Source organism: Macrotis lagotis, chromosome 3, assembly GCF_037893015.1.
Source record: "Macrotis lagotis isolate mMagLag1 chromosome 3, bilby.v1.9.chrom.fasta, whole genome shotgun sequence".
NCBI lineage: Eukaryota > Metazoa > Chordata > Mammalia > Peramelemorphia > Peramelidae > Macrotis > Macrotis lagotis.
In genome coordinates this window covers 109,357,271-109,371,709 of record NC_133660.1, presented here as the reverse complement: position 1 = coordinate 109,371,709, position 14,439 = coordinate 109,357,271, and the positions used below count along the sequence as shown (strand labels likewise).

At 29.2% G+C, this 14,439-nt stretch overlaps 1 protein-coding gene across 1 annotated transcript in view; it reads left to right on the top strand.

Annotated features, from left to right (window-relative positions):
- The window catches only part of GLRB (glycine receptor beta), a 101,233-nt gene that overhangs the window by 78,232 nt on the left and 8,562 nt on the right, over positions 1–14,439 (top strand). Inside the window, exon 7 of the mRNA XM_074227428.1 lies at positions 2,076–2,228. Within this exon, the coding sequence (XP_074083529.1) occupies positions 2,076–2,228 (153 nt within the window). The remainder of the gene's footprint in view (positions 1–2,075; positions 2,229–14,439) is intronic.

Sequence of the window (14,439 nt, the reverse complement as noted above, 5' to 3'; positions counted from 1 at the left end):
TTTCCAAATAAGAAAATTATACTAAACTGAGACTATATCTGGAAAATATGAAGCTACTTGAAACAATGCCAAATTCATTTGGGAAGCAAAGCACTGTGACTTCCATATGTTTTATATACAAAAGGTGTATAGGTAATTATCTGCAACATAAAATTCCATAATAAAACAGAGGCAGTTCAAAAATCTCATATAGGAAACAGTGATCCCCTCCAAGTTTGAGTAATCGGCAACCTGAAGCAATGATATATATTTGGAGATGTTTCATATGATTGACAATTATAAACATATGTTGTGGGTTTATCCAAGAAGAAAATTTTAGTGAAGCATTTTGTGTATAATCAGCTCTGTAAAGAAAGACTACATTTCCTTCTTCCTCACAACATACACATGAAAAATTTAGTACATAGGAAGTTCAACTTCTAATGATGCCTTCTCCATGTCCCAAAATTTTAATGTTTTCTTAAACTTACTGATGACAGCAACTTTGATCATAAATGAAAAGAGGATGCTGAATCATCACAAATAGAATTGATCTTTAGCTTAATTTATTTCTCAATATATGACCCATCAACATTAATTTTAGGCCTGGTAAAATGAAGTTATTTGATCAATATGTATTCCAATATGTCAGTATAGAAAAATATTTGAAAATTCAAAGTTTCAGGGAAAAAAAAACAGTTTATTGGATAAAAACTGGAGGAAAAAAAAGTCACAACATAATTTCCCTTTTTTGGGGACAACAACTCAATATCTATTCTCAACATATTTTTAAATGTCTATTATATGGGATTAGGCATCACTATATAATTAAACCCAATTTATGAATTAGTTTATTTTGTATAAAATAGTAAATTAATTTGTTAGTTGAGGTTTAAAATAGGCTTGAATTTTTAATTTAAATTATTAACATAGAAAAATTTTTAATGTTCTCAAGTACTCTCAAATGCTTAATTTTTATCAGTACTCTACCAACATTTTTGATGCCTCCCTTTGCAATCTGGCAGTACATACTGGCTATGAGAATATCAGAAATGTGTTATTAACTTTCAAGGTTATTCTTCAATGGGGATGAATTATTTGATTGTCTAGAAGTCAAAATCTAATGTCTTCATTGCTGTAGATTTTCCCAACATTGATTTTGGCAAATGAAAATTAAATTTGGACATGTCACAGGAGTAAACAAATGGGACAGGATTAGGGACAACAGGGGTCAAATGTTTTTATTACAAGACTATTCATACTATCTATTTACTCATTTTTCTTATCTATTGCTAACATTTCTATTCAAGCACCTTATTCACTCTTATTTTGAGTTATGCACAACTATTTTGAAAATGCACAGTTGCTTTTGAATTTTGATCCCTTCCAATAGTTGTGAATAACTTTTCTCTAAACCCTCTGCCTCCATCCTTCCCCATAAACAGGCTATTTGATCTATCTGTGATGTTAATCCAGTAGTATTCTTTTGATTTGATACCCATTAAGCAAATATTGCACATCCTCTTCCTTGAGTAATTCCCATGAGTAATGAAAACATTGAAAGGCCATTTCTGATTTTCTGAAGAAAGACTTCTAACTCTGGATATTGAAAGATTGCAGCAGGATGTGGTCTCTGTGTTTCAATGTTATGATGAAATTTGGAAAATTCAGAGGAACCAGGTCCTACATTGTGATGATTAACCTTTCATTGAATTATTTTCATTTCTTAGAAATGTGTATTTATTTTTTTGTCCACTCGAAGGAAATTTTTTCATGGGAGGCATGGTGGATGGTTGTGGGATTTGCTTTTTCTTTATTTTTATTTTATTTTATTTGGTTTTTGCAAGGCAGTGGGGGGTTAAGTGACTTGCCCAAGGACACACAGCTAGGTAATTATTAAGTATCTAAAACTGCATTTGAACTCAGGTCCTCCCGACTCCAGGGCTGGTGCTCTATCCACAGTGCCAAGGGGATTTATTTTTTCAATTTGATTCAAATAGTAATGACCCACAATCAACAGGTAAGTGGTTCATTTGCTGATGTTTGAAAATATTGCTTTTCAACATATAACATATTTATATATTTGTTTCTGAAAGGCTATTACACGTGTGTAGAAGTAATCTTTACACTGAGAAGACAAGTGGGATTTTACATGATGGGTGTGTATGCCCCTACTCTGCTCATTGTAGTCCTGTCCTGGCTATCTTTTTGGATCAATCCTGATGCAAGTGCTGCAAGAGTTCCATTGGGTAATGTAACCCTCCCTCCACCCTTATTTATTATTAAAGTCTTTGAGTCCTTAGTTTTCCCTTGTTCAGGTGTTTGGGAGTACAAAATGTTTAGAAATGAATTTTTAAAAAGCAAGAGCTATCTAATTTTTCCTCTCTGATCTAATATTCCGGTATTTTTTTTTTACAATGTATAACCTATTCTCTAGAACTAATGCACACCAGAAATCTTTGAAATAATTAGGACAAAATAAATAAATGCATAATATTTAATTGAGAAGTAGAATTTAGAATAGAAAGTCACTTCAGAAGTAATCTATATTAACTTTCACTTTTCATGTATGAGGTCTTTGCAAGATCATACTGGGGGAACCAGGAGTATCATCCAGGTCTCCAACTGTCCTAGTTTTTATACATGAAGATTTTTTAGATAACTAAAACTTATTCCTATAAGTACTCCAAATTCTTAAAAATTGACTATTTTGATAGTACTTTTTCTATAATATTGTTCATGTATTCTAACTTTATTGGAAATAAATTAAACTTTTTTGATGACTCATAGTCTTACCTATGAATAGTTGCATATATTGCAATAATTCAGCAATAATCTCAGGGCTTTTGAGATAGGCAGTACCCTACAATAAATAATCTCTGATTGGTCTACTTTTTATGTCATGGTTATAAAAGGTAAAGTTGCCTCTTCAATAAATACTGGAACTTCCCTTATCTGTTTCCTTGTGACTATATTAGCAGGATAATAGTCTGTCTTCCCTCTCTTCAGACTATTCAGTACCTAGCACTGTCATTGAATTTTGGGCTATGGATTTTCTTCATTAAATCTTTTTATATTCTTCAATGCATTTTTAATCATCACATTTATTTCCTTTCCTTTTAAAATATATTTTTATTTTTATTAGATATTTCTCAATTATGTGAAAAACTTTTGAGAAGGCAAGAAAGATATATCAATTATACATGGAAAATCATGCAAGACATATTTCCATATTAGTCATGCAACAAAAACAGAAAAATAAAGTTAAAACAAAGTATGCTTCAATCTCTACTCAGAAATGAATAGTATTTTTATCATACATCTTTGGAATTGTCTTGAGTAGTTATCATGATCAGAGTAGCAATCTTTCAGTTCAACATATATATAATGTCTGTCCTCCTGATTCTATATTCTATATTCTTTAATTTGCCTCAGATCATATAAATCTTCCCAGGTTTTTCTGAAATCATCCTGCAAGTCATGTCTTATAGCACAGTAGTATTCCACCACTATCATATACAGCAAATTGTTCATTCATTCTCCAATTGAACCATATCTTGTTTCCAGTTCTTTGTCCCCATAAAACTAACTAGTATAAATAGACCCAATAGTGGTATTACTGGGTTAAAAGTGTTTGCACAGTTTTATGACCCTTTGTATATAACCAATGGAACTGGTTCATATCTATAACAACAGTGTATTTATGTCCCAATTTTTCCACATCCTCTTCAGTATTTGTCATTTTTCTATTTTTTTTCATGTTATCCTATCTTATAGGTATGACCTAGTATTTCACAGTGGTTTTTTATATTGAAGTACTTTATTCTGTAGAGATTTAGCGCATTTTTCATGTGAGCATTGATGATTTTTATATCTTCTGAAAACTGCCTATTTATATTCTTTGTCAATTTATCAATTGGAAAATGAATCTTTTTTTAAAAATTTGCCTGGATTCCTTATGTTTTTGAGAAATAAGGTGTTTGTCAGATAAATTTGCTATAATTTCGAATTTTCTAATTTGACTACATTAATTTTGTTTGAGGAATATCTTTTAATTTCAAGAAATAAAAACATAATCTATTTTATTTTCCATGATCCTCTATACCTCTTGTTTAGCAATACACTATTCAATTATCCATAGATCTAAAAAGCACATTGTTCCATATTCTTATAATTAACTTATTTTAAAATTTTATTTATTTTTAATTTATGAAATAAAACAAGACTTTTCTTTCCATAGTAGCATTAAGATGATTGCATTATTTGTATACAATTTGCTTTTCTTTTTAAATATATAATCTATCACATTAATTTCTTCTCTTTATTTTCTTTTCTATCCAACTGCACCCTAGAGATGACTTCTATTAGACACAAATATGTGTGTATATGTACACTTACATATAAATATACATGTAAAATTATTCTAAACATACTTCTCTTTATCAGTTCATTCTCTGAATATGAATAGCATTTTTATATGCCCTTTGAGGTTAATTTGGGTCTTTATAATTAGTTGCTCAAAGTTGTTCTTAAAATAATATTGTTACTACTCTTTACAAGGTTCTGTTGGGTCTGTTCATTTCAGTCTTCATTATTTTGTGCATCTATCCATATGCTTCTAAAAATCAATGAGCTTAGCATTTTTATGGCACAGTAGTGTTTCATCAATAGTGTTTCCTAATTTACTTATGACATCACCCTTTATGTCTAAATCATTTATCCATTTTTGACTCTCTTGGTATACATTATAAGATAATGATCTATAATTCCTTTTTTTCCAAACTACTTTCCAATTGCCCCAGAATATTTTGTGAATGGCAGATTCTTACCCCCAAATTGTGGGTCTTTGTGTTTATCAAATACTAGTCTCATCATAATATATTATGTAACTAGTTTGATCCATTGCCATTACCTGATTATTTTGATGATTACAACTTTGCAATATAATTTGAAATCTGATATTGCTAGGCCACCTTCCTTCAGATTTTTCCCACTATTTTTCTTGATATTCTCAAATATTTTTAAATGTGAATTTTGCTATTTTTTCTAGCTAAATAAATAATTCTTTGGGAGTTTGGTACTGTCCTGAATAAGTAATTTAATTTATATTTGTAATTTTTATTACATTGACTTGGCATATGAACGAGCAATTAATATTTTCCAATTATTTAGATCTGTCTTTAATTGAGTGAAAAGTGTTTTGTAATTGTGTTCATATAATACTTGGCTTTGTGTTGGCAGATAGACTCCCTAGTATTTTATATTGTCTACCATTATTTTGTATGAAATTTCTCTTGTTATCCTTTGCTGCTGGCGTTTTTGGGGAAGATATAAAATGCTAATGATTTCTGTGAGGTTGATATCCTGTGATTTTGGTGAAGTTGTTAATTGTTTCAATTAGTTTTTCTAGTTGATTCACTTAAAGGTCTCTAAGTTTAATATCAGATCATCTACAAAGAATGATAGTTTTATTTCTCATTTCCTATTTTTGAACTTCCAATTACGTATTTCTTTTTTTATTGCTATAAGTAGCATTTCCAATACAATGCTGAATAATAATGGTGATAATGGACAATTTTGCTTATCTCTGAGGTTATTAGGAAGATTTTTAAGTTTATCTGCCTTACAGATAATTCCTAATTTTGAGTATAGATTAGACTCCATTTCCTTAAATTTCCTCGTATTCTTAATAAGAATGAGTTATATTTTTGTCAAGTTTGTATTCTTTATCTATTTATATAATCATATGGATTTTTATTGCTTTTGCTACCGATATCATCAAAAGAGGGAAATTGCAAGTTGACAAAAATCTAAGAAGAATTCCTAGAAGAATTTAAAAATCAACTTTCAAAATGAAATGAGTGGTTGAGAGAAAATTAGGTAAAGAAAAGAACAAAAGAACAAAATTAAGAAAAGGGAATTAAAAACTTGGTAGCAAGAGGTACAAAATAAAGAAAATAATTACAAACAGAATTAGTCAAATGAAAAAAGAGGTATAAAATTATCTGATAAAAATAATTCCTTAAAAATCACAAAAATGGCCAAAGAGAAAACTATGTAGTTTCTTCAATGAAAGTCATTCCTTAAAAATTAATATTAAACACATGGACGTTAATGACTCCATGTGACATCAAGAAATAATAAAACAAAATCAAAGGTAATGAAATTATGCAATATACAATAATCAGAAAAACAACTCACCTAGAAAGTAGATTGATAAGAGTTAATTTTAGAATTATTGAACTGCTTGGTAATCATGCTCCAAAAAAAAAAAAAAAGGAACCAAGAGCTCCTATTTCAAGAAATTGTCAAGAAAAACCAACCTAGATGGAAACAAACCAGATGAAAGCTATCTCAATGTGAAAATTTCCGGAAATATTATAGACAAATTCCCAAACTTTAAGGGCAAAGAGAAAATACTTCAAGCAACCAGAAAGAAATATTTCAAAAAATGTGCAGCCAACAGTAAGGATCACATAATACTTAGCAGCTGCAAGCCATGGTAAAGAAGTAGAGGGCTTAGAATATGGTATTCTAAAAGGAAAAAATTAGGTAGGATTACAACCAAGTGTAAACTATCTGGCAACACTATGATCCTTCCAGAGGAAAAAGTGAACACGATGAAATTTATACTTTTAATAAATATGTATGAAATAGGTAGTTACATTAATTATACATTCACAATTTGCAACACTATTTTAAAATTAGAATCAGTACACTTGAATTAAAAGTGTATTTTAAATTCCATTTTTATCTCACTGTACAAACTCAATATATGAACAATAAGATTTCCAAACTAGGTTTTTAGAAGTTGGGAATTCCCTTTACATAAGGATTTTTTATCTTGCAAAATAATTCAATCTATTCTTTGACATTTTTTCTTACCTTTATTACTTTAATGATCAAGAATTAAAACCTTTTTTAATTTTATATGAGCCAAACATTTCCTTCTTCTCAACCTCCTCCTCATTATCCTTACCATCACAAAATTTATTAAACTCCTATATTCCAAGCACCACACTAAGTACTGAATGTCCAAGGAAAGGCAAAAAAGGCTCTGCCTTCAAGGTTATAAGTAATGAAAAGCTTTCTATGAGGTACCCATTGACAAAGTGAAATAAATTTTTAAAAAAATGTGACCTAGAAAAAAAATCCAACTTACAAAAAGTTTCCAAAAAAACTATCTATTCTGCTACAGATAGATACTGACATACAAATGACTTGTGTAGAAAAAAATAGCTTCACCTTTTTATCCTTTTCTGATCAAGTCTTATACTATATAACTTACTTGTTTATAGAAGCTTTATTTTTCCCTTTCAGCATTAATATAAAGAATACTTATTTTTTTATTTCTATCCTTTTCTCTTCTATTAATAAAATTGAAAGTTGACCATAATTTTAAAATGGTGCAAATAGTATGATAGGGACACACACAGAAAATTAGCAAAGTAGATCTTATATTTCAAAAGAAAGTTTTGATTCTTGTCAAAATTGTTTGAAGTGAACTTGATACTCAATTATTGAATATACCCAGATATCCAATTGGCCAGAATTTTGGAGAGAGTATTCATCTCTTCTTTCCAAAGACTAGCCCTTTTTATATTTCTTCTTTTAGTGTAATGGTAGCACTAGTAACAGTAGTAGTAGTAGTTGGAGTAGCAGCAGTACCAGCAACAGTAGCAGTAGTAGTAGTAGCAGTATTATTATTATTATTATTATTATTATTATTATTATTATTATTATTATTACCAGTAGTGGTAGCAGTACTAGTACTAGTAGGAGGAGGAGGAGGAACAGTAGTAGTAGTAGAAGTAGTAGTAGTAGTAGTAATAGCAGAAGCAGCAGCAGTAATAGTATTAGTGGGGATAGTGATAGTAGTGGTGGTGGTGGTGATAGTAGTGATAGTTGTAGCAGCAGGAACGGTAGCAGCAATTGCAATAACAATAGTAATGTAGTAGTAGTAATAATAAATAAATAATAAATAATAAATAATAAATAATATTTATATATTATCTTAAAATTTGTGAAACACTTTACAAATATGCTCTCATTTTATCCTCACAAAAATACTAGGAGTGGTGCTATTATTATCCTCATTTTACAAATAAGGAAGCTGAGGAAATCAGATGTTAAGTGATTTATATATGGTTGCACAGTTCGTAAATGTCTGAGAATAGAATTGAAACCAAATCTTCCCTGACTCTAGGTCCATTTCTCTAGTCATTATTGTATCCAACTACCAATTAGTACTTTTAAGAATCTTCTTCCATTGTTTTATCTGAAAGAATGCAGTTTTACATAGGTCAAAAATAGTGAAATCCTGATAGTTTCTAAATCTTGTTTCTTTCCATCAAATAAAAATGGAAATATTTTCACCCAGAAGACTCAACCTGGTCTTTTTTAAATATAGGGACAGTCATATTTAGAAAGATTTACTATGTCAAAAATGGTCAAACATCTTTCCTGGAACAAGACTGTACTGTTGTGTTGTGAAGTGAAGAGAAGAAGGTAAAGGAAATGAGGTAAAAGAAACACAGTGTTCCTAATTGAAAGCCTTTTGAGTTGCCTCCATAATAATTCAAGTTTATAACATAAAACTTTTTACATTTAGAATAAAAGGATTGAATAAATTTCCAGTAGGTTAAGAGGGATGATTTTACCACAGTTTATTTGAATAATAAAAAAAAAAACTACATACTAATTCTTTCATTCAAGAAGGTTAAGAGAGTGAATACATCTATAAATCCTGGCTGGAATTGATTTATTTTCAATGTTTTTTCAGATTATCATTAATGCTGGTTAAATCTGGTCGAATAATTTTAATATAGAATATAGAAAAGCACAGATAGAAACCATAGTAGCAACTTTGTTTTAAAAGATAGGTGTCAAACTAATATGACAATTGTTTAAAACAGGATGAGAGATGCTTGCTAATATAAGGCTACCATACTGTTTGAGTAATTCAATGTCCTTGGAAATCCTTTTCTGGTTACTCCTTTTTGTTTTATCAGCACAAAAACCTCCATTGTATTCTTTGATAGGTGTACCGTGTTCCTAGTAATTCTTCTCTGTCTTGATACATAATGTGATATGATATTTTATTATGCCATTTCCACCTTGAGAGCTACAAATGTTGGAGTCATGTCATTATCCAATGCCTTTAAAATATGTAGTATTCTTTATTATGGATCTATGAAAGCACTGTACTTGAGAAGCTCAGTGGAGAAGTGCCCATATATATTTATTATCTGGATTTTGCATTTTTTTGTTGTTGATCATTTGAAATAAGACTGAATAGGAAGATTTATGTTCATTACTCTCTATTTTTATACTTTTAAACCAGGTTTGTGCAACCAAAAGGTGGAATCATCTAACTACTTTTGAGACTTATAGACCCATTAAAAAAACAGGTTATTAAAGGAAAGGAGTTTTCCATTGTTTTTGAGACAGAAAATGGGATTTGTTGGATTGAGTCTGTACAGACATGTTAATTTCACATTTATATATAAATATACATGTACACATAAACAAAATATACATACAAACATGTGCAATTATGTATATTTATGAATATGGAGCAGAAAAAAAAATATGTCCAAAAGGATGCTGACTGTCTTCTGCTTATAATTTAAACATGAACCTTGGCTAATTTCTATTATGTAATGATTACTACACATCTGTCTTGTATCACCAGAACCATTACTAACTAATAATATTATTCAATTAATTTGCAATATACATTATAGTCTATTATTGCAAATTCATTGTAATCTCATTTTAGCAGTTTTAAAAGACTGACTTTTAATATAAACTTAGATATTTTTCTTGTTATGGAGATTATGTCAGCCTTCTAAAGTTTAATAAATCAGATCACTGTGCTTAAGAAATAAATAATTAGCATTGGATAAAATATATTTAGTTTAATTTTATCTATTATCCTAGCTTAACATTTTTATATTTCACTTTTAAGAATTGCTTTAGACATTTGACAATCTATTTGAAAGTCAGTTTCATCTTTTTCTTTGATATACAGCATAAAACCAAAGTTTTTCTGTAGCAAAATCCTTTTTGAATCAATTATAATTTCTTATTTTAAAAGAATGTACATTATAAACTAAGGACCATTTTATGAGAACCAGAAAAATAGAAGACAAAATAAGAATTACTCTTTTATACATGAATAACAATATATTATGAAGAAAAAACAAGTTTTACCCTTAATGACTCAGTTAAAATATTTTAAGAGTCAGATGGATTAGTTAATTCATAGTTTTACTAGATGTAGCATAGTCTTTTAAGTGAAAATCATATCATCTGTTCCAAGACTTAGCATCTTAGGTGCTCCCCATTATTTTATATTTGAAACTACAAATCAACTTCAATTTATCCTAAAATTTAAGTTATATTTTTGGTCCTTTGTGAGGAATACTAAGTCAAATGTCAAAATTCTATTTGAAATTATTAGTGGACAAAAAGGTAGGTTATAAATTAGATGTATGTATATTATATACATCAATCTTATATAAGTGAATATCCACATATATGGAATATATAAATACATATACTTATACATATATGTATATTTGGGTCTCAAGAAGTATTTTATGTCTGGAAATAAAATAATTGTTCTGTTTTCATACTGTTCCTTATTTTCAGGAAAATACTTTGTTAAAAGATGAATAAAATAAGACTCATCTCAGGTTACCAAGATTCTAAACTAGAAGTAATATGATCATTAATATTTTATTTGAAGTCTAGAATGAATCCACAAATTAATGAAGCTGTATTTTTTTCTCTTCACAATTTGATGCCTTTAAAAGATCCCCAAACTTCTTTTTCTCATAAAAAATAAACTTAAGGTAAAAGCAGGCAAGAAACATATGCTTATATTTGCTTAAATATAAGGGTGGTCAAAAATAATAAATAAAAGATCTAATATCCTTCTTTGTGTTTTATGGAACATAACTGGAGGGTAGATTCACATATTTAAATATGTCATAATTGCTCAAAAGTAATGGACAAAGACTACAGATGAGTGTGGTGATCCAAAAAGGATCTGTGGAGATAGCTGCATGAAGCAGTCATTGTATGTGGAAAATTCTTAACAGGTTCTTTATCTCAAGTAGCAACCCTGAAAAGGAAAGGAATAAGAAAGAACAGTTTGGGGTAAGGATAAGTGGTTGATAAAAGAAGTGAAACGATTTAGAAGGACAAATTAAAGTGTTGTGGATTTTATATGATGATTAATGAGAACTAATAGAAAATTATTTAATAATGAATAGAAATTGTGCTTGACAGTTGATGTGAAGATAAATTAGAAGAGCAAGGCATTGGGCCTATGAAACTATATAAAATGTTAGCAAAAAGAAGATAAAATATTGGAGATACAACATACTTTAGATAAAATGTGATCCCTATCCTCATTTTAAGGGCAATTAAATGGCATAGTGGACAGAGTGCTGGGCCTGTAGTCAAGAAGATTTTTTACCCCAAGTTTAAGTCTTGTTTCAGATATTTACTGTGTCATTCTGGGTAGGTCATTGCTATTTGTCTTAGTTTCCTCGTCTGTAAAATGAAATGGAGAAATAAATAACAAACCATTCTAGTATCTTTGCCAAGAAAATTCTAAATGTGGTTACGAAGACTCAGACATCCCTGAAATAAATCATCAACAGCACACTCATTTGAGAAATCTGGGTCCCAAGAAAAAATGTTATTTAACTATTTAACTAGAAAATGAAGGAACCATATTTAAATACGTCTTCTTGAATTGTCAGTGTCAGTGCTTTTTCTAGTCTAGTATGCCTAATAATAATAATAATTATAATTATGATAATAACTAGCAATTCCATAGCACTTTGTAAAAACAAACATTGGCCTATCTCCTTGCAAATATTGGGTTGTTGAAATTATTATTTTTTTCCTAAAATACTAGGGAGACATGAGAGTGCAATTCTGAAGACTAAACAGTAAAGGGGATGTTGGATATAATATGGGTGGTCCTATTGATAACAAGGAAGAAATTAAAAATGGAGAAATATGCGGATAAATTTCAATTATCAATGGCATATTAAAGTATGTTTGATGATTATGTACTTCCAAGAATTCATATTTATCTTTTCTGTTAGAAACACACATTGTTACTCTGGCTGGCCAAGAATAACAATAATCTAATTTGGCATTTATTAATAAATTTTCAAAATTTGCCCAGATTGTTATTTCACGATATACTATAGTTGATAGATTTCTCTTGAGGATTTTTGTCTTTTATCACATATTTCCAAAGATTTTCCCTTTTCTTTTTTCCTCCAATTTTCTTCTCTCTTCCTGTATTCCTTTTACCCCAAATGAATAGGAAAAATATACTTCATATAAAGTATTAATCATTTGAAGTTGCTTTGACATTCAAATACATATCTTTGAAATAGATCTCATTTTGTGAATAGCTACTTATATGTTCAGGCTTCATTTTTCTTCCCTAAAATATTTTTAAGATATAACCAAAGCAAGTTTTTCATTGACTTGTTGATAATTTCACAGCTCTCAAGTTGTAATATTTCCTGTTTGAGAAATATACAAGAGATATATTTTCAATATTGGATTTCTTATTGTTTTTTGATTCAATGTGCCATTACTGTTTCTGGAATATCATATACTAAGATTTTTCAGTTTATCTGGAATATCCCTTGTTTCATGGTTGCTATCATTAAGGAATATGAATATTTATTATTAATATAGTCCACAGCTTCTACTCTATGACCAAAATCAACATTCTGAGATCCTCTAGTTACCCATCTCAGACTCTAAGACTTAGTATCCAAACTATTGGATCTAATGAGCCTTACCTCTTTAATAGTCAGTCTGATAACATAGTTGGTTCACAATGAATTTTAATTAAATAGAAGTATAAATGAAAACAATATGCATCATTCTTCTCTATATAAATTTTGAATTACTACAAGTATAGACACAGTGGAAAAGTGGACATTTTAAAGAATTAAATTAAATTTCAAGAATTAACGAATATACTGTCTGTATAACATGAGGAGATGGAAATTTAGGAAATATATGTGAGTATGTCAGATTGACAGAGGGACAGCTTATGAAAGTGCCACTAAACAATTCCTTTTGTCTTCTATAGATGTCATTGAATTGCTCTCTACAAACTTGCTTCAACATGATGGTTACTTTCCATTGCTATACACCAGAAATTGTCCTCTCTGTGATTTACCACTAGCCATTATTCTCCAATCCCATTAGCCATCAAATCCATTAGCTATCAGCTAATTTCAGGATTATTTGTTTTTTGTCATTATAAATAATATGTACAATGCAGAATATTTTTGTTCTTAATAGTCTATAATTTCTGTTTTTCAGGTATTAAAAATATTCCCTATCCTTCCCCTCACACACATCAATAAAAGAATTTTTAAAAATAACTCTCATATTCATACAGGGTCTGGAAAGAAATTCCTACATTAACAGTGTCCAAAAAAGTATCTTTTCCTGAACTTTCACTTTATCCCTCAGTCAAGTGATAAATGGCATGATTCATCATCTCTTTTGAATTCATGGCTTGTCATTACATTGTGTACTAATGTCTTCCCAAGTATTTTCTCACTACAAAATTCTTATCATCATATGATGTGTTCCATTGGTTCTGCTCATTTTTGCTCTGATTCAGTTTCATAATTTCTAATTCACATATGCAATTCCTATGTAATAATTGATTTGGCCATTCTCTAAATGGAGGATCACTCCTTAGTTTGAAACCTTTGGCTACCATGGAAGCAGGTATTATAATTATTTCTGTACATATAGATCCTTTTCCTCTTTTTCTGATTACATTGATATATGGACCTAATAATGGCATAAAAAAAGATTTGCTTTTTTAAATTTCTGAGCATATTTTTAAATGCTTTCAAGAATGATTGAACTATTCCACAACTCCAACAACAGTTCATGAAATCACCTATTTTCCCACAAACCTATCAAGATTTGTCAATTTCTTCTTTTATTATCACTGCTTATCTGATAGAGGTGGAAAATTGGGTTAATTTATATTTCTCTGTTGGTCATTTAGACTTTTTTTCATATGATTATTGGTAATTTGAACAATTTCACTTAATATACTATATATACTATATATATATATGTATATACTATATAATATATAGATATATAATTGGAGAATGACTTTCACCTAGTCTTAAGAAGTTTGAATCAATTCCTTATGCATTTTTAAATGAAATCTTATTTTTCCAAATTATTTGTTCCACTTCTAGTTTTTACTACATAAGAATTATTTGTGCAAATAAAATTTTTATATAATCAAAATTATTCTTTTGTTATATATGATTATATCACTGATTTAGTCTTAAAGTTTTCATTGGTCCAAAAGATAATTGTCCACTTGCTCCTTTAATTTGTTTATATTACCTTTTTATATTTAGGTCATAT